Below are 21929 nucleotides of genomic sequence, written 5' to 3' on the forward strand. Positions count from 1 at the left end.
GGTGTTGGTTATTTTCTTTTTTCTGTAATAAACTCATAGCCAGTATGTTAAAGAAAAAAAAGTTTGCCGAGGGCAGGGTAGCACCATTGCTGAAAGCAGGGGCTGTGGGGAGCAGCCAGGCCACCATTAAAAGTCCTAACATCATTCAGTGGCCACAGCTCTTGACCCTCCACTCCCAGAGGGACAGGAGAGTGACTGTCATCAGACTTTCAAGAAGGACCTCAATCCCAATGAAAGAGTTAGAGCATCCAGCTGGAGAGAGTGTGAGAGCTGCTTCGGCATGATGGGTTTCAAATACAGGAGATTGCAATGGTCCTGCCAACCTAGTTCTGTCCTGCTCCTTCTGAAGACTGGGCATAGACCTCAGTGTGCCCAAAGGCAATTACATTAAGGGTTTGTTCAGTCCTCGCTCATACTGCAATTACAACTGAGTAATTTTATCTTCCAGTCAGAGAAAATTCGCTGGGGTCAATCTATTAAATCCTTTGAAGCTCAAGAGAAGACACTCTGTGGAGATGTCCTCCTAGCGGCAGCCTTTGTGTCCTACGTTGGGTCCTTTACCAAGCAGTACCGACAGGAACTGGTGGACTGCAAGTGGGTTCCCTTTCTCCAGCGGAAGGTAAGCCCACTTCCTGACCTTGTCCGCCTTAGGGAGCGTCCCGTTGAAATCCCAGCAGGGAAAGCAGTATGTACCCCAGGCTCTTTGTGCCTCTGTAACAACCACCGCCCGGAAGTTCTGGTGTGAAGGAGATGTCTCTTGTGTTTTGTAGTTTGTCTTATTTTAATGAGGGCTAGACAGGAAGGTGGAAAATATACAAGTTAATTATACAGAGATGTAGTCGTAGCTGGTAATAACACTGGTAACTGAAATCAAGTGTGGATGGTTATGTTATTGTATCGTATGATTCTTTTGGTTTTCTTACTAATATCATGAGTTGTTTGTTAAAGTATTTTTGTGAGCGCTTTCAGGTTGAAAGTGTAGCCTTGTGAGCGTAAGTGTAAAAATAGCTCACCCTAAATTTGAAAATTAGAGTCTGTAAACAGTGAAATCATAGATTTGGAAGATTCGAAATCATCTAGTTTGAGATCTTCCTTGTAGGGAAAACCAAGACACAGGAAGTGTAAGTGACGTGACCGAGACCACCCAGTAAAGGACACCAGACCTCTGACGCCCAGGCCACTGTGTTCTGTGTAACACTGTGTTATCTCAGTTGATTAAAGCAGGTTCTTCGTGTATATATCCAGCCCTTAAGATATCCTAACTCTCTCTGTGTGTTAATATTCTCCATTGGTGATTCTGCCTCAATTTGCACAGGACCGTTGCCCCTTGAACAACATGGGCTTGAATGACATGGGTCCACTTATGTGTGGATTTTTAAAAGTAAGTATACAGTCAGCTCTCTGTATCCTCAGGTTTTTGATCCCTGTATTCACTCAACTGTGGATAAAAAATAGCACTTTCAAACTGTGGGTAGGAATCTGAGGATGTGGAAGGCCGATTGTATGTGTTGTTCTACGCTATTTTATATGAAGGACTTGAGCATCAGGTTTTGGTATCAGTGGGGGTCCTGAAACCAATCCCCTGCCAATACTGAGGGACGACTGTTGTTTTTATGACATAAACACATGTCGGTGGCATTTTTGCAATTTAAATAAAAATAAATGTTTTAGGGAAAGCTCATTATTGAAGGTGTCCCATAATTAATTATTAAAGAAAAATCCTTTGTAATTCAAGTATTTAATGTATCTGTAGTATCAAACCATGTTTTTATATTGCAAATTTTTTAAAAGAGGTTACCTGTATTACTCCCCAGAAGTTCAAGGCTTTTCTTTTTTTCTTTTTAATATACTTTATTGATTATGCCATTACAGTTGTCCCATTCCCCCCTTCATTCCCCTCCATCCTCTACATCCCCTCCCCCACTATCCCCCTTTAGTTTATGTCCATGTGTCACAAGTTCTTTAGATTCTATATTTCCCATACTATTCTTGCCCTCCCCCCTGTCTATTTTCTACCTACCGTCTATGCTACTTATTCTCTATACCTTCTTCCCCCTTCTCCTCCTCCCACCCCCCTGTTGCTAACCCTCCATGTGATCCCCATTTCTGTGTCTCTGCTCCTGATCTAGCTGTCCTCTTAGTTTGCTTTTGTTTTAGGTGTGGTTCTTAGTAACTGTGAGTTTGCTGTCCTTTCACTGTTCATCTTTTTTATCTTATTTTTCTTAGATAAGTCCCTTTAACATTTCATATAATAAGGGCTTGGTGATGATGAATTCCTTGAACCTATCTGAGAAACACTTTATCTGCCCTTCCATTCTAAATGAAAGCTTTGCTGGATAAAGCAATCTTGGATGTAGGTCTTTGGATTTCATGATTTGGAATACTTGTTTCCAGCCCCTTCTTGCCTGCAAGGTCTCTTTTGAGAAATCAGCTGACAGTCTGATGGGAACTCCTTGTAGGTTACTGTCCCCCTTATCTCTTGCTGCTTCTAGGAATCTCTCCGTTTTAATCTTGGCTAATGTAATTATGATGTGCCTTGGTGTGTTCCTTCTTGGGTCCAGCTTCTTTGGGACTCTCTGAGCTTCCTGGATTTCCTGGAAGTCTATTTCCTTTGCCAGATTGGGGAAGTTCTCCTTTATTATTTGTTCAAATAAGTTTTCTACTTGTCGATGTTCCTCTTCTCCTTCTGGTACTCCTATAATTTGGATGTTGGAACATTTAAAGATGTCCTTGAGGTTCCTAAGCCTCTCCTCATTTTTTTGAATTCTTGTTTCTTCATTCTTTTCTGTTTGGTCAATTTTTTCTTACTTCTGGTCCACTCGATTGATTAGAGTTTCAGTTTCCTTTCCATCGCTATTGGTTTCCTGTGTATTTCCCTTCATTTCAATTAGTTTAGCCTTCATTTGTTTCTCTAATTTGTGACTAAAATCAACCACTTCTCTGAACATCCTGATCACCAGTGTTCTGAACTGTGCATCAGATAGGTTGGCTATCTCTTGGTCGCTTAGAGTTATGGGCTCTGGGGCTTTGAGCTGTTCTTCTTGAGCCATAATGTTTCGGTCTGTCTGCACCTGTTAGGTATGAGGGGTGGAGCCTTAGGTGTTCACCAGGGTGGGGTGACCCAGTGGCTGAGTTGTGACACTATATGTGTGGGCGGGGTCAGAGTGGGGCAATGGTATTTGTTCCACTCTCTCTCGAATTTCGGTTTCCTCTGCTGCTTCTGCAAGCAAACCGGGCCCCCCGGTGCCAGCTCCCGGGTGTGTGGGCCTGTGCACCCTCCAGGACCCTGTGGGTCTCTCCAATAAACTCTCTGTGAGCGTGGGAGCTTCTCCTGGCACCTTGACCTAAAAATTTCTTCAATTGATGCTTTTAGGATTTAATTCCCATTGCTGGGGCCCCGGGTTGTGCAGTCTGTCTCATTGCTTGCTCCTTCACCTGGTTTATCTGCACGCAAATGTGTGAACATGGTCAGCCAGCCGCCTTGCGCCCCCACTAGGTCCACCCATTGCCACCCTGAGTATGAGATCTGCCAACCGCCATCTGTGCACCTGGGTTGGTCCAACTGATTTTTCTTGTGTGACCCTGCTCTGCCAGCTACTGACGCTGCCCCTCTTACCAGTCTGGCTGAATGGTTCATTGTTGTCGGACTTTGTGCAGTTCAGTTTTCTGTGTTTTGGTTGCGTTTTTGTTAGTAAAACTTTGTCGTCTTTAAACTTGGTTGTGTGAGGAGGCACAATGTTTCCACCTACACCTCCATCTTGGCTGGAAGTCTCCAAGGCTTTTCTTTAAACAGTTGTGCCATAAAACATGCTTTTATCTCAGAAGATAAAGCATTTTGCTGATTTCATCCAGTTCTGACTGAATTTTGAATTTCTAAAGTGTGAGTGGTCCAATTCTTCCCTTATCTTTCTCTCAGTCTTGTCCTCTCCCCACTTCAATCCTCTATGTGAGGGTCCTTGCCTGGGTCACCTTGTGACTCCTTCACACTCTCTTTTGTGGCTCTCTGCATTGTCATAAAATTTTCTCACTGCTTGCAAAATTAGAGGGAAGTGCACTTCCTAATGTCTAAAGCATTGTACTTCACATTGTCTTCTTATTGTTATAATCACCCCTCACTTTGGGGTGTGTAAAACTATTGAGCATGTGGACTTACGCTACCTGTCATTTTACATTTTCCAAAATGAAAATTTGCCTTCTTAAATTTCGTTACAACTGGTCTTTAATTGCTGGTATAGCGTTATTCAATGTATGTCTTTCTAGGAAGTTTTCCATCTAATGATTTGCTTTTCCCATTTACTTAAAATTGCATTCATGGGATTCCAGGAAAATAAAATTTTGTATTGATAAAGTCATACAAAAAATTGTAGTAAAATTGACTGACTTATCCAAAATGTCTAAACATTCTAGACGTATAACTACAGCAAAGTGGCCGTTTTCCGATGATATATGCTAAACATGTATCCCTTTAAACTGTGGGCTGGGTCTGACCGTGGCCCCACGATTCTCCTCAGTGGCCCCCATGTCTGTTTTCCTCATCATAACACCCTGCTTTTCTCTTGAGCACTGTACCAACTGAGAAGCAGACCCTAAACCACAACCTGCTTACTGTCCCCCTCGTCTCTGGCCATAGTGACCCTAAAGGAAAAAAGTGATTCCAAATTATGTGAAGGACATGCCCATGGAAGAGACTTTGCTGTCTCCATGATGCCTGGTGGAAAGTGCTAAACAAAAAATAATGAGCGCTGGTCCTTATGGAACGGAGGTTTCCAAGGCTCTGAACCACTCGTCTTCAGTTTCTGAATTCAGTCACAGCAAAGTGGGAAGACAGTCACGTCAGTGTGAGCATGTGCCAGGGTCCACAAGGAGCTGAAATTATTTATTAATGCTGATTTTTAAATTAATTTTCCTTCGACAGTGTTCCCTCATCTTGCCCTTCATTCTAAGAAGCAACCCCTCTGATTTCTCCTCTGTGTGTAGGCTCTTTTTAGAGCTCTGTGTCTGTAGGTAACTGTCTCCTAAGCATCTCTGGCTTGTCGCTTTGGCTTGGGTGTCCTGGGGATTCTCATGAGTTTTACATTAGCCAGTCAACAAAAGACTGTTATTTGTGTGATTTAAAAAAGAATTTTAGCCCAAACATGTCATTTATTAGCGATCAGTTGACATATTTCAGGTAATCTTGGAGGGAACTCTTTTACAAAGCAAGCCAGCACCCTTACTGGGCTCAGGGACATGAAGACTTCACGTTCTAAACACATCAGTTCTTTCCCAGTTTAGTAAATAAATTGAACTCAGTTCAAGTCAGAACTCCAAGGAGAATTATTTTTACTTGACCCAGGGATTCTAAAGTTTGTTGGAAGAATATGTTTTTAAGGACATATTTTAAGAACAGTAGGAGGGCACTTGGATTTCAAGATACTAAAATATATTCTAAAACTACAATAATTACAATGAGGTAGTTCTGCAAGGGAATTAGAAAATGAAAATACAGTAGAGTTGAGAAACATTCAAGGACGTAGAGAGAGATTTGACACACTTATGTTAACACAAACCTCCACAGCCACATCTGTGCTCTCCCAACATCCATCCATGCTCTTGTGTTGTCTTCCTAATGCCATAAGGTGGACAGCTGACACCTCTAAGGCCAACCACATAGGCTTTGCCCTGGTTTCTATCCCCTTCCCCTTCCTCAAGGAAAATTCTAGAGCAATTCTCCCTTCTTTGTCATCATCAATCCCCCTTCTACTAATTTATTATTAAATCATTCCCACCAGCATTCAAATCCATAGTTATTTCTCATATTTACAGATGAACAGCAACAGCTCTGGCTGGTGTGGTTCAGTGGTTGGAGCATCCTGCTGTAACCAGCGGGCTGCAGTTTGGTTCCTGATCTGGGCACATGCCTGGGTTGCTGGTTCATTCCAGTCCTGGCATGGGTGTGAGCGACCCCCCATCCTGAGGTGTACAAAGACAACCAATCAGTGCTTCTCTTTCATTAATGTTCCCTCCCTTCCTTCCTCTCTTCCTTCCTCCCTCCCTTCCTCTCTTCCTTCCTCCCTCCCTTCCTTCCTTCCTTCCTCTCTCTAAAAAAAAGCAAATGAAAATGTCCTCAGGTGAGGATAAAAAAATTCAGCAACAAATTTCTCTTGACCTCCCCACCCCCTGCTCCAGCTACACCTACATTTCCCTGCTCTGACTTGAGAACTGTAATCTAGATTCACTGTCTCCAAACCCTCCCTCCATTTTCTCTGAGTCACTTCAGGGGCTTTTGTTCCCACTCTCCACCAAAGCTCATCTTGTCAGATTTTCCTTCCACATTGCCCAGTCTAGTGGTCTCCTTCCATTCTCCTCATACTTGACTATTAGTGGCTGTGTTCAGTACAGTCAATTGCTCCATCCTTCATCCATACTTTCTTCACTTGATTCCAAGACATCACCCTTTCTCCACCATCCCCCTGCCTCACTGGTCAATCCATCTTGGACTTCTTGGTTGATCCCTTCTTTTCTTACCAACCCCTTAACGTTGAAATGCTCAGACTTCAGTCTTTGAGCTGCTTACATGTCATCTGGACACGGATACCTCCCAAATGTATCTGTAGCCCAGATGGTGGTACCTTGACTCCTGTATCTGAATGATGTCACAAGCATGGTGCAACCAGACAAATCTTGACGTTAGCACCAGCGCCCCTGCTGCCAGAGTGTCCTTGATTTATCTAACAGCAGCTCCATCCTTCTGTTCAGGCCAAAAACCTTGGAGTTACCACGATGTCACTCTTTTCTTCTGACACCTGGATGCGGTCCGTCTGGGAAGTTCTGCGGGTGACATCTTGCCAATATGTTCAGATTCTGACCTCTTTTTTAAATATACTTTATTGATTATGCCATTACAGTTGTTCTATTTCCCCCCTTCATTCCCCTCCACCCTGCACACCCCCTCCCCCAACATTTCCCCCCTTTAGTTTATGACCACATGTCTCAAGTTCTTTAGATTCTATATTTCCCATACTATTCTTGCCCTCCCCCCTATCTATTTTCTACCTACCGTCTATGCTACTTATTTTCTGTACCTTCTCCCCCCTTCTCCTCCTCCCACTCCCCTGTTGCTAACCCTCCATGTGATCCCCATTTCTGTGTCTCTGCTCCTGATCTAGCTGTCCTCTTAGTTTGCTTTTGTTTTAGGTGTAGTTGTTAATAACTGTGAGTTTGCTGTCCTTTCACTGTTCATCTTTTTTATCTTCTTTTTCTTAGATAAGTCCCTTTAACATTTCATATAATAAGGGCTTGGCGATGATGAACTCCTTGAATTTGATCTTATCTGAGAAGTGCTTTATCTGTCCTTCCATTCTAAATGAAAGCTTTGCTGGATAAAGCAATCTTGGTTGTATGTTTTTGGATTTCATGACTGGGAATACTTCTTTCCAGCCCCTTCTTGCCTGTAAGTTTTCTTTTGAGAAATCAGCTGACAGTCTGATGGGAACTCCTTTGTAGGTAACTCCATCCTTTTTTCTTGCTGCTTCTATGATTCTCTCCTTCATTTTAATCTTGGCTAATGTAATGATGATGTGCCTTGGTGTGTTCCTTCTTGGGTCCAAGTTCTTTGGGACTCTCTGAGCTTCCTGGATTTCCTGGAAGTCTATTTCCTTTGCCAGATTGGGGAAATTCTCTTTTATTATTTGTTCAAATAAGTTTTCCACTTGTAGCTGTTCCTCTTCCCCTTCTGGTACCCTTATAATTTGGATGCTGGAACGTTTAAAGATGTCCTGGAGGTTCCTAAGACTCTCCTCATTTTTTTGAATTCTTGTTTCTTCATTCTTTTCTGTTTGGTTAATTTTTTCTTCCTTCTGGTCCACTCCCTTGATTTGAGTCCCAGTTTCCTTTCCATCACTATTGGTTTCCTGTGCATTTCCCTTCATTTCAATTAGTTTAACCTTCATTTGTTCCTCTAATTTGTGACTAAAATCAACCAGTTCTTTGAGGATCCTGATCACCAGCGTTTTGAACTGTGCATCTGATAGGTTGGCTATTTGTTGGTCACTTAGAGTTATGGGCTCTGGGGCTTTGAGCTGTTCTTCTTGAGCCATAATGTTTTGGTCTATTTGCGCCTGTTACGTATGAGGAGCAGAGCCTTAGGTGTTCACCAGGGCGGAGCCACCCAGGTCGCTGGTTTGTGGACTTCCACCAAGATGGAGGCATAGATGGAAGCACTGTGCCTTCTCACACAACCAAGTTTAAAAACAACAAAGTTTTAGCAACAAAGAGCAGCCAAACCATAGAAAATTGAACTACATGGAAGTCTGACAACAACAAACCCTTCAGCCAAACCAGTAAGAGGGGCAGAGCCAGCAGCAGAGCAGGATCGGGCAGGAAAGATCCACCGGACTGACCCGGGTGCGCGACCCAGGCGTGCAGGCAGCTGTGGGCAGATCCCAGGTGTGGAGTAGCAGCAGGTAGACCCACTGAGGGCTGACCACGGTCACACATTCCTGCACAGATAAACCAGCGAAGGAGCGAGCAGTGAGACAGACCTCACAGGCCCCAGTGGCAGGAAGCAGCAGAGGGGACCACTATTGTCCCTCTCTGACCCTGCCCCCACATACAGAGTCACAAACCAGAATCTGACCACTTTTCACGACCTTCACTGCTTCAATCCTGGGCCGAGCCATTATCTCCGTCTCAGACCATTGCAAAACCTCTTCACTGGTTTCGCCGCTTCTATGCCTCTACGTTTGCTGCTTCTCTTCACACCTGGTCTCTTTAAAAAGACAAACCAGATTACATGAATTTTCTTCTAAAATCCCTTTGGTGACTCCCAGTCACACTCAGGGCAAAAGCCAGAAATCCTACAAAACCTTATAGAAACCCTATATGAGTCAGCCCCATTATCTCTTTATCATACTTCCTATTATTCTTTTCCTCTCTGTTCCAGTCACACTGGCCACCTTCCTTGAGTGAATCAGATATGCTTCAACCTCAGGCCCTTTGCACTAGCTATTTCCTCTCTCCTAAAGAGTATTCTCTCAGGACATACGCATGTTTTACTCCCTTCCATCCATCATGTCTTTGTTAAAATGACACCTTGAAAGCACCAGGATGATGACAGCCTCCATCCCTCAGCATCCTGCATCCTGGTCCATTCCTTTCACCGTAACATTGATCACTTTCTAAGATGTTAGTTCCCTTATCCATTTGTATGGTTGACATGTTTCCCTTCCCCCAACAGAATGTAAGATCTGGCAAGTAAAGATTCTGTGTTTTGTTCACTGTTCTTTCCTAGAATGGCTCCTGAAACATTGCAGATGCTCAGTCCTTCTTTTCATTGGGGTATAATTTACCTACCACACATTTCACTCAATTAAAAGTCCTGTACACGATTCTGTGGTGTTCAGTGTGTTCACAGAGTTGTGCAACCATCACCATACGTGATTTCTATAACATTTGTTTCACCACCCCCCCCATATAAATAAAACTTGTGCTCATTAGCTATCAACCCCCAAATCACCAGATCATCTCCAGGCTTAAACAAACGCTAGCCTCTTTATGTCCCTATAGATTTCCTTCTTCTGAATATTTCATATGAATGAATTCATGCAATATGTGAACTTTTATGACTAAATTCTTCCATAGAGCATGTTTTCAGAGTTCATCCATGATGTAGCCTGTGTCAGTATTTCATTCCTTTTTATGTCCGCATCATATTCTGTCATAAACCATGTGGGAGTGAACTTTTAGGACACTGATGCTAGTGAAGTTGAATCATCAGAGATGGGGGCTGTGGGTTGGCAGCTTTTCCATGTGCTTCTAATGTGCAGGCTGAGGTTGAAAGCTGCAATGCTAGGGGAGAGCTGGCTCTTGGTTAAGACAAACTGGTAGAAAGCAAGGGGGCTTGGTCCAAATTGGACTAGCACACCAGGGCATGTGGGAAGGGTTTTCGGAAAGTGCAACAGTGGGGCACGGATTTGGAGGATGGGATGGGGAAGAAACTGAGTAGCATGGTGGTAACTGAAAAGGACAGGGACAGTTGGCATACCTGACCTTGAAGGGCCAAAGTACACTGTTATCCAAAACTGTTTCCATCCAAAGAGTAGCAGAGAGGGCGGTGACTGGAAAAGATAGGGCTAGTGAGAATATGTGGTCTTGAGGGTCCAAATAAAATTATCTGAAATTGTTTCTACCCAAAGTTGTTGTCTGTGGGAGAGATGGAGACGTGGCCAAGTTCACAGTGACATTGCTGCTCTGTTCAGTGATCAGACCTAGCATTTTATAGACAGATCCAATACATGGAGTTATTATTAGTGTTAACCCTTCTGAGCCTCAATGTCCATGTCCAAAAATAAATTTAAATAAAAAAGAGATACTTCCTTTGTAGAACTGCTTGAGTTAAATGAGATGATTAAAACAATGGATGTATATGCATATATTTTGTAAACACGTAACACATTATAAATGTTATTTCATTAACAAAACATTAGGAGAAACTGGAAGGCTTGCTTCAGCGGGTTCCCAGTTTTCCTTTAGAATATGCCACTTGTTTTCAGAACATTCTGATCCGCATTGGGTGTGAGGATGAGTTCGGCTTAGCTCATGCAGGTGCTTCCAGCTTTCTCTTTTCTTTCTAGTAAAAGCTTCTTTTCCAGAGCAGGAGTCTCCTCCCCTTGTTCACAGCAGCATCTTTTTTTTAAAATTTTATTTAGTTATTTTTCAAGTACAGGTTTTTTTTTGTCTGTTTCTCCCATCCCAGCCTCCCCCGCCCCGCGCTCCCCACCTCCCTCCCATTTCCAACCCCCTTAGTTCTCGTCCCTGTGTCCTTCCTATTTGTTCCTCCAAATCCCTCCCCCTTTTTCCCCTTAACTTCCCTTCCCTCTCCCCTCTGGTCACTGCCCCCCTGTTCTCTATTTCAGTGTCTTTGTGTTTTTTTTTTCTGCTTGCTTGTTTGTTTTGTTGTTTAGCTTCCTGTTAAAGGTGAGATCATATGGTATTTGTCTTTCAACACCTGGCCTATTTCACTCAGCATAATGCTTTCCAGTTCCATCCATGTCGTTACAAAGGGTAGGAGCTCCTTCTTTCTTTCTGCTGCATAGAATTTCATTGTGTAAATGTACCACAATTTTTAGATCCATTCATTTACTGGTGGGCCCCTAGGTTGCTTCCAGCTCTTGGCTATTGTAAATTGTGCTGCTGTGAACATTGTGGTGCATAGGTTCTTTGATATTGATGTCACATCCTGGCCAGCCAACAACAGGTCGGCGCTCAAACTGTTGGCTCTGTGCTCACCCGGGGAGGCTGGCTTTGGGCCCAAAGGGCCCCCTCTTTGCACTGGTTTCTGAACTCATTTTTCTTTCTGTGGGCTTCTTTGAGGGATTCTTAAAAGAGGAGTAAACTAAAAAGAAGGTACATATGGATGAAGGTTTATTTTCCTCGGCCTAAACTTGGGAAAAACACTTACTGTAAAGTGATGCTTGTATTGTAACTATCTAGCAAATATTTTGGCCAAAAAAATTTATGTTGTCATACAACTACCTATGTGAACATAACACCATGAATAACATCCTGAAAGTTGTTTCTAAGAATTTAAATCTCAAAGTATCTCACAGTATTTAGGATACTCTTTAATGGAGTTACCTGCTTTATTTCCTCTATTAGATTAAACCGACCCCATAAAAAGGGGAAGGCTGGTGTTCTCTTTGATTCCCCGCACTCCACTCTGCAAACAGTAGGTGCTCAAACAATACAAGTTATTGAATGACAAAACAAGACCTACATGTGTACCTTCTGTTACTCCTTTTAGCTTCAGGAATTAAAGTGAATTCAAGCTTCCAGTTGTTTCAAGTTGTTTATTACATAGAAAGTAAGAAATTAAAGCCACATGTCCTCGGCTAATAGGAAGACACTCATTCTAAAAGATACCAGTTCGCCTGTGTCTTTTTTTTTTAACTTTTTTTATTGATTATGCCATTACATTTGTTCTATTCCCCCCCTCCATTCCCCTCCACCCTGCATACCCCTCCCCCACCATTTCCCCCTTTAGTTCATGAACACGTGTCTCAAATTCTTTAGATTCTGTATTTCCCCTACTATTCTTACCCTCCCCCCTATCTATTTTCTATCTACTGTCTATGCTACTTATTTTCTGTACCTTCTCCCCCCCTTCTCCTCCTCCCACTCCCCTGTTGCTAACCCTCCATGTGATCTCCATTTCTATGGTTCTGCTCCTGATCTAGCTGTCCTCTTAGTTTGCTTTTGTTTTAGGTGTGGTCGTTAATAACTGTGAGTTTGCTGTCCTTTCACTGTTCATCTTTTTTATCTTCTTTTTCTTAGGTAAGTCCCTTTAACATTTCATATAATAAGGGCTTGGTGATGATGAACTCCTTGAATTTGGTCTTATCTGAGAAGCACTTTATCTGTCCTTCCATTCTAAATGAAAACTTTGCTGGATAGAGCAATCTTGGTTGTAGGTCTTTGGATTTCATGACTTGGAATACTTCTTTCCAGCCCCTTCTTGCCTGTAAGGTCTCTTTTGAAAAATCAGCTGATAATCTGATGGGAACTCCTTTGTAGGTGACTGTCCCCTTAGCTCTTGCTGCTTCTAGGATTCTCTCCTTCATTTTAATCTTGGCTAATGTAATGATGATGTGCCTTGGTGTGTACCTTCTTGGGTCCAAGTTCTTTGGGACTCTCTGAGCTTCCTGGATTTCCTGGAAGTCTATTTCCTTTGCCAGATTGGGGAAATTCTCTTTTATTATTTGTTCAAATAAGCTTTCCACTGGTGGCTGTGCCTTTCCCCCTTCTGGTACCCCTATAATTCGGATGTTGGAACATTTAAAGATGTCCTGGAGATTCCTAAGCTTCTCCTCATTTTTCTGAATTCTTATTTCTTCATTCTTTTCTGTTTGATCATTTTTTTCTTCCTTCTGGTCCACTCCCTTGATTTGAGTCCCAATTTCCTTTCCATTACTATTGGTTTCCTTTATATTACCATTCATTTCAATTAGTTTAGCTTCCATATGTTTCTCTAATTTGTGACTAAAATCAACCAGTTCTGTAAGGATCCTGATAACCAGTGTTTTGAACTGTGCATCTGAAAGACTGGCTATTTCTTCATCGCTTAGATCTATCGGTTCTGGGGCTCTGAGTTGTCCTAGAGCCATTTTTAGTCTATTCGTGCCGTTAAGTAAGCGGAGCGAAGCCTTAGTTGTTTACCAGGACGGGGAGACCCAGGTCGCTGGTTTGTGACGCTGTGTGTGGGGGCGTGGTCAGAGAGGGAGCAATGGCGGTCCTCTCCGCTAGCCCAGTCCGTCCAGTCACACCACTCGCCCCGGGCCTGTTTATCCAATGGGAATTGTGCGAGCCTGCTGCCCCGCGCAGGCTTCCCTTCTCACTGGTTTCTCCGCACGCAGATGCACGACCGACCCACCGACCGACCTACCGACCGCAGACAGCCCTCCTTGCCTCTTCCCTGTGCGCTCCCGTAGCTAGCCCGCAATCTGCACCTTCGGCTGCTTGCGCACCGAGCACCACCCGAGGATTTTTTTCTTGCCAACCTGCTCCGCTGCTGGCTTCGCTTCTCTTACCGGTTTAGCTGAGCATTTAGTTGTCTTTGGACTCTGTATTGTCGATTTTCTGTGTGGCTTGGTTGTATTTATTGTTGTTAAAAATAGTTCTTAGATTTGGTTGTGCACAGGTGGTTCCACCTACGTCTCCATCTTCTCGCCTGTGTCTTTAAGGAAACTGTATCACATTAGATACCAAGGCTTCTTGTTCATCTCACTGGGAGATGGAGTTTATTTCTCAGATAACCGTGTAGTCAGGAACAGGAGGAATAGTGAGCTACTTTCCCTGTATTGTTGCCAATTTGTGTCGCAGCTTTTACTGTGGAAGTTATTCAGGTGTTTTGTTTACTAAAGCTCTGTGGCCCAGCCAATATGTCAAACCCCCAACTGCCGCTGTGGCCGCCCTGCCTACCCCAGGTGGGGCTCTTCCTGTAATCCCTTATGAGGCACATTTCCATCAAGCCGTGGGGCTCACTCCCTTTTCACCTTGCTCGTTTCAGTGTCTCTGGACAGGGTTTTATGTGTAGGAGGTGCTCAAGAAATGTTGGGTGATTGATGATCCAATGAATAAATTGAGTTCCATGATCTTATTTATTTTTGGTGCAGTCGGTCTGTTTTTATAAGGAAGGACCCTTCTTCTTTGAAATAGGTTTCTCTTTCGCTCTCTTCCTCTGGTTTAAAGGCCACAGCTTCCCCCTATGCAGTGTTGCTTTCCACAGTCACAGTGCAGGCAGAGGAGAGAGTGTCAACTAAGTTCCTGGACACAGCCGGCAAACCGATGGCGTTCCAGTGGGCTGAATATATTCTGTTAGCCTGTCCCAGAAAGGCAAGTCCTGGCTGCGTGGTGTTGGCCTGCAGTAAAAGGTGAAAGGCCTGACCAAGGTGCTACATTTTCACATCTCTTATGTCGGGCAATGACTCCGCCAGGCAAATGTATTTCTGGTGTCCACCATTCTTCTTGGTGTCTCAACTCACTCTCGTGTTGTTGGAGTAGCCGTAGAGGTAATTGAAGTCAGTAGATGCAGTAATGTACCAGGCGTTGAATGCTGCCATTGACAGAATCCTAAGAGGTAAATACGGGGTTTATTGGATCACTTTGTATTTCACGGTGAGAGTTCTGTTTGGTTTCTGAGAGCCTAAGGAAATTTGCATGTCTTCTCTTGCCTTGGATGTCTTTCCTGGTCTGTCATTCTGAGTCTTTTGCTCTGCCACACTAATTGTGTATTGCATTTAACTCTGATTTTGAAGGTTTCAATCCCAATGACGGAAGGCCTGGACTTGATTGCCATGTTAACAGATGATGCTACTATCGCCACCTGGAATAATGAAGGACTGCCCAGTGACAGAATGTCAACCGAAAATGCCACAATCCTAACACACTGTGAGCGCTGGCCCCTGCTCATAGATCCCCAGCAACAGGGAATTAAGTGGATCAAGAACAAGTATGGAACTGACCTGAAAGTCACACATGTGGGCCAGAAAGGGTATGTGAAGTCTGAGGATTGGCTCTCTGGTTAGCTGCTGCGAAGTGGGTCTGACTTCAGTCCTGACATTTGTTAGACCTCACTGCCACTTCGAAAATGGGGCAGTTTGGGATTGCTTATTATCTGCCTGGTCCTGTTTCACATGAAGTGGAAAAGCATTTATGTTGGGCAGTATCCTACCTGAAGAGGAAATTAGATTGAAGGTGAAAACAAATACTGCATTTGAGAGGAAAAATATGTCAATTTCCTAAGGCCAAAAATGGAAATATGATGTATTGTAATCCTTCTCGAGGGCATTTGGCCTATCACATGAACTAGCAGCTGCATCTGTAGGCTTAATGTTATTTGCATTTAGATTCCTAAATACGTACTGTGCCTACAGTAGGATATCAACGTGGCTCCAAGTCCTGATACCAAATACTTGAAAAGAACTTCATTTCTTGGTCAAGTATTACACGTCACTTTTGAGAACTAAATCTACTCTGAGATTTTCTGTCACTGGGTCTGATAACACTGCCCGATAAGTGGAAAGTTGTCAACTGTATGTAGCTGGTGTTCAGTTAATGTTGAGTAAATAATTGTAGACTTACTAATATTTCATTTGGCCTCTCCATCACCTTTTTACATGTAAGATAAAATAAGGAATATCTGCACTGCTGCAGATAAATGTGTTCCTTGCTCATATGAATACTTGGAGAAAATTATTTTTGAAGGACGCAGACTGAAGAGTGGGAATGAAGTAAAATGATAGTTCACTACTTTATGTGACTGAACCCAAAGGTTTAAAAAAATGAAAATTGGATAAAACCACAGGGTATTTAGTGTTTGAAATTTTTATCAAAAAGGGATCTGTGTAAAGAATTTAAACTTAGCAATGTCTAGACAGTTTCATTTATTTCCACTATGATCATTTTCAAAAGTAACTAATGTTCACACGGGTTTATTTCAAATTATTGAATTTCACTTGGAAAAAAATAACTGAAATTTATCTCAAAATCTGATCTTCAATTTCTATGTAATCTAGTTAAGAAAGAATACTACTTTATAAAATAGTTTTCTCTGAGTTAGTTTTTCCCATTTAAAATGGGACAGAATATTAAATAGAATTTAATATATTTAAATCATTTTGAACATTTTTCCAGTGCTTAATTTTATTATCTCCATTCCAACTGAATTTGAAGGTTTTTGAGTGCCATCGAAACTGCCCTGGCCTTTGGAGACGTCATCTTAATTGAAAACCTCGAGGAAATGATAGATCCTGTCCTTGATCCACTGCTTGGCAGGAACACAATTAAAAAAGGAAAGTAAGTGTCCCCCAATTTTTAACATAGATTCTCTGTTCCGTACAAGTTTGATCATCAGCTTTTTTTTCTCAGCCTCTTAACCGGGCCCAGTCATTCCACAGAGCCTCATTCCAAACCCAACCTCAACATGACCCAGACTTTCAGACGATTTGTTTGCTGGGTTTCGGTTCATGTTATCCAGGTCCCGACTTGCAAAGAATTGCATTGCTACAAACCTGAGGGCAGTTGCTCCTTTATGATCTTATACCAGTGTTTCTCTAACTTCAGTACTCCGCAAAACACCTTTTTGGTATGTTCACCTGAACTGCATGCATATCACTTGTATCCTTATTTACTTAATATTTTTCTTTAGACAATTTTAAATCCATTCACTATTTTTTTAAACCTTAGCTTAATCTCAAGTAATACCATCCTCAAGATTATGGGTTTGCTCCACTAGCTCTATTTTTTCTAATACACTCAAAATATAACCATTAAAAAAGTGAATTTGTTGGTGGGCCCCCACAATCTCCCCTAACCCATCGGTAGTGGTGGACCGCCTAAAAGTTGGAATACCCCCACGGGAAGTTCTAAATGGCTGCCATTTCCCCCTGGGACGCCCCGCTCTCTGGGACATTCTCCCAGAAGCAGTGACGCCATTTCCAAGGAGTCAACGTATCTTTTTCTCTAAGTGTGTAAAAGGTCAGGGGCAGCAATTATGTCTCTGTTTGAGGCAGCACGGCCCCAGGGGCAGGGCCGCATCCCAACTGCTCCTTGTGCGTCTTCACTCAGGAGACCAGCATTCACCAGGCTTACCTCACTGGGTTTTCCTCACTCTCTCTTTTCCTTACAGACCTGTAATTTCAGAACTTCCCCGCCCCCTTCTTCTTTGACACCCCCTCTCTGCCTGAAAGGTATCTGTCTCCTTTTTCATCACTAGATGATTCCTGTCAATTTTAAGTGGAAATAGGCCTACTTAAAGGTGACTAACTTCTATTTTTTAAAGTCTCTAACCAAGGAGTGTAGTATACATTATACAACTCACCAAGTAAATCCGTTTACAGTGACTGACAACTTATAATTGTTTAATAAACCGGAATTTACCCAGACATACATTTAGAACAATCTAATAAGCCACTTGACAAACTGCAGCTCTAACATAAATATAATTGTAGCTGTGTCTGATGTTAAAAATACAGTGTAATATCTTAAATGTCACTAAAGTGAGATCCTTGTTATTAAGGTTCTGACTCCATTTTGAAGGCCAAAAATTTTTTGTTAGTGAAATACATAGTCTTTAGCTTGAAGTTGCACATCCAGTAGCACAATTTTAGGAATAACATATTTGGTGACAATATCTCTCGCTTGCTCACTCTCTCTTAATATGTATAATTTATTAGGCTATACAGAGCCAGTCATATCATTCCAGCATTTTTTAAAAGAGAGAATTTAAAATGATATGTAAGAATATTAAAAATGCTGTTTATTGTGCACAGGTATTACCTCAACCATCCTCGCCCCTAAACACTAACCTATGGGAACGGCCACTTGTATGAGGGTGAATTTCAGAACCGTGTCTTCAGTGTCTCCTGCTTCCCTGTCCCACACAGAAGGTTTTAGAATGTCTTTACCCAGAGAACCTGAGCCCTAGTGAAGCCTTACACGTCCATCAGACACTGAATAAGCCTCCCAGAGCACTGCTATGTGCTGGGGGCTATATGCAGCACTGGGGGCTGCAGATTCAAAGCATGACGAGGTACAGATCCTGCCCTTAAAGCAGCTGCATTTCCCTAAGGGAAAGACAGACCTATCACCAATAAAAGGGATGCAGTGCCATTGGTGAGATGGTAGAAATAGGTGTGATAGGAAGTTGTCATTTCTATGGTGGAGACTTGGAAAGGCATTATGGGGGAAAATTACATATGATTGCATTGACCTTTCAGGTGAGTGGGCATTTGTCAGATAGACAAATGGGAGAAGAGAGCCCTAGAACAAGAGAACTAATACCAAATAGCAAAACACATGGAACAGCCCAGCAGTGTAAGGGAACTGCAGTAAGATCCAAATCAGTGAAGAGTCTTGTGTCTCCCCTCAAAGAGGGGAGCGTGGGGATATAGGTGGACTGGGAGAGATGAGGTCAGAGAGGTTGTTGGGGCCCAGAACACAGAGGTCCTCAGGCATCCACATGCGACCTGTAGGTTGGCCTATTCCTATAGGCTGTTAATTTTTTCCCCCAAACACACTCAAGGGCCCTTTGCCTTCAGTAACATTAGGTGACAGCAGCAGTGGTTTTTGACCAAAGGACCACACCTTCCTGGATCACAAACGTGCATCTCATTTTTTCACTTGAGAATTGTGAACGTAAGTCCGTGGGAAGGTTTGTGAAGACTCTTAAGCATGCCAGGAGCAGTGTGATCAAATTTATGTTTCTGGAAGGTTGCACTGTTGGTGGTGTAGGGAAACCCTGAGCCAGAGTCTAATTAGCAAACAATTGCAATAATTTGTTTGAGACATGATATGAGCCTAAACCAAGGCAGTCACTTATAGATACAGAAGAGAGTAAACCAAAGAATTCTCAAGGAGTAAATGTCATCGGTTCACAGTCATTAATTGGATGTCATTGTTGGCAGGGAAGAAAAGGGTTCAAGGGTAATTTCCAGATTTCTGACAGATTAAACAATGGTATGATTTATGGAGAAATGTGACATAGGAATAGGACTACGAATATGTGTAGAGAAAGAGAACGATTTCACTTATTAGACCATTAAAGATTGAGGTGCTGCTACCTAAGAAGCCGTTCGACCTAGGAGCTTATTAAGGACATCCTGGCCGAACAGTAGGTAGGGACCACCTGCAGAGTGGTAGCTAAGCCATCGTGGTGGAGCAGGTTACCTACAGAGATGCTCGGACAGAGGGCACGCTCACTTTACAGGTGAGAAACATACAGACTGAAGGAGCTTAGTCTTCTGGGATGCCCTGTGATTCTATGAAGTTTAATATGTGGAAACCTAATTTCTTAAGTGGCTTTTCTGAGTAAATAGGCAATACCATCTTTCTGTAGAAGTCCTATAAATACTACTTGACCAGACTAACTTTTCCTACTCTTTCATTGCATTTCCCCCCAGACCTTGTTTATTTTCCCGTCAGTGTTTCAGATCCTGTGTTTGGTTTTCAGACCTCCACCTCCCACTGTGGCTCAGGCCCTCCTCCCTTCCTTCACGGGGACTGGAGTAATCTTTTTGTCTCTTCTTGTACCCACTCCCCTCCAACCTGGACAGTGGTGAAAACAGTCTTTCTAGTATCATGTCCGTCTTCAATTTCCTGTTTAAAGATGCTTTAAGAATTCCCTGTTGCCTGTTACAAGGAGTTGAATCGAAGCTCTTCTGTGAAGATTGCAAAATGCTTTACCTCTCTGATGTAAGAGTTAGGATGCATAATATTAAATTAGACATGGGCCCATCATTCAAATTATGAACTGAAAGACTCCCAATATTATTCAAGGCACCTTTGCGCGGCTCTCCTCCCCATTCCTCCTCCCCTCCCAAAGGTGGCCAATATCCTAAGTTTTGTTATCACTCCATTATTTTATTTAAACTAGTTTCAGCATATACATGCATTTTCCAAAAATAATATATTGCTTATTTTAGTTTGATTTGGGACTTTATAAAAATGTCATTATAATGAATATAATTTAAAGGGGCTTGAATTTTTTACTCAGTATTATGTTTTAAGTCTTGCTATATTCTTGCTTTTAGCTCTTGTTCTTTCATTTTCACCACTATATTTCATCACTGTTTAATGGTGTGGCTGTTCCTCAATTTATTTAATGATTTTGTTGAAGGACAGTTAGGCTGTTTTCAGACTTCTTGCTGTTAGAAGCCATGCTGCTACGAACATTAATGTAGCAAATATTCCTACACACAGGTGTCTGCACATAGAACTTCTTCAGAGTTCATATCACGGAGTGGCAGAGTGGGGCTGTAGCGTATGCACACCATCCACTTTAACAGGCGATGCCAAATTGTTCTTCAAAGTGTCTGTGTAAATTTCCGTGCTCACCAGTTGTGTTCAACAGAGAGTTACGAAGTCTTTCAGAGAACTGCGCTGGGGGCTTCCACCCTTCTGCTGTTTTGTATGGTACAAAAGATTTGTGTTCAATACCATTGGCCGCTATTTCCCAGGGGGAACTATTCCTACACCCTATTTTTCCACGTCTTATTTTTGAATGGAAAACAATAATGAGACACCCAAAATATGATAAGTAGTTTTGTTTATAAAGGCTTTAAAAGTGCTTTTGAGTAAAGTTTGGTATTTTAGTGATTATATTCATTTTACCTGACAAGAAATATGTTTAAACAAAGCAAATGCTCTCTTGTTCTTTCATGTAACTGTTTAAGAAGAGAGAAACAAACTATAAAATATTCACACATGCAAACTAGAAGAAGATATGGAAAAATAAAAACAGATTGGTAGAAATAGGCATTATTTTTCTTTTAATGCAACAAATAAAAACTAGGGAAAACACTAGAAAAGAAAATTAACAGGAGAATGTTGATATGCCTTGTTTAATAATAGAGATAAAAACCCATTTGCAGTATTAAAACAGGGATAGAAAATTTTTATTTTTACCTCAATCACATCCCAAACAAATCTACGTTTGTAAATTTTCGAATAGGCCTTCCTGTTGTGGTCTTCAACAATGAACATTTTACTTGATTTTTTCTATATTTCCCTGTGTATTATAAAGACAAAACAGTAGTGAAAATGAGAAAGGGAGGGGTAGACAAACCATAGGGATGAAGCCAGAGTATTCACCCCAGGACGTCTTTATTCCATCATATTCCTCAAATGCAGGTGGAATAACGCTTGTATCCACCTGAGAGAAGGCACATCCCTCAGAAAGTTTCCGGCTCTTCATGGTGTTTTTGTTCATCTGAGTTCTGTTTATTTGGGGGTTTTAAAGAACTAATGTTAGTTTACTCTTCCTAATAATGAGCGTCTGAGAAGATGCTTGTGATAGATACAGCATAGTCCAAAAGTTGAAGTTCATTAATAATTGGAATGTTGTGGAGTATGAAGTAATGAATACTAATTACTCCTTTCATGTCTGACAGCTCCCCATGGACCAATACATCAGGCCCGACTTTAATTTGGTTCTAGTAATGGTTTCGTCAATAGCACATTAAATCTGTGTTTGAGAAGATATACAGTTGAACCTGACCCACATAGTAGATGCTGCTGTCGTAAAATGGCCACAGGCTGACAACAGCTGGGCAATTACAAATAATTAAATCCACCAAACTCCAGACAATCCTAATTTTAAACAAAATATATCTTATGGTAGTAATCGACAGAAAACATATCTGGGAAGATTTATCAACACATACTTTTTCCAAAGCAAATTTACTGGCTTACATATTAGAGAAGCTGCTGATCCATGAAGCATCTTCATAAAATTGTATCTCTTTAATCTTTCAGATCCCCCCAAACATTAGTGAAGTGATTTTTTACCTTTAATTTTCACTGGAGTAGACTAAATGCAAGGTGTATTTTGAATGGAAAAATGCATGTGTGTTTATGAGCATACAAATATTTTTTAAGACATTTTATACTTTATT

The 21929-nt window shown here is 42.0% G+C and overlaps 1 protein-coding gene across 3 annotated transcripts in view; it reads left to right on the plus strand.

The window, feature by feature from the left end:
* DNAH11 (dynein axonemal heavy chain 11) overlaps positions 1–21929 on the plus strand; it is a 272144-nt gene that overhangs the window by 196191 nt on the left and 54024 nt on the right. For all 3 annotated transcript variants that reach the window (XM_053663641.1, XM_053663639.1, XM_053663640.1), the window contains exons 63-65: positions 449–619; positions 14793–15028; positions 16210–16332. In XM_053663641.1, the coding sequence (XP_053519616.1) occupies positions 449–619; positions 14793–15028; positions 16210–16332 (530 nt within the window). The remainder of the gene's footprint in view (positions 1–448; positions 620–14792; positions 15029–16209; positions 16333–21929) is intronic.

Source organism: Artibeus jamaicensis, unplaced genomic scaffold, assembly GCF_021234435.1.
Source record: "Artibeus jamaicensis isolate MK-2021 breed Jamaican fruit bat unplaced genomic scaffold, CSHL_Jam_final contig_3230, whole genome shotgun sequence".
Classification (NCBI taxonomy): Eukaryota; Metazoa; Chordata; class Mammalia; order Chiroptera; family Phyllostomidae; genus Artibeus; species Artibeus jamaicensis.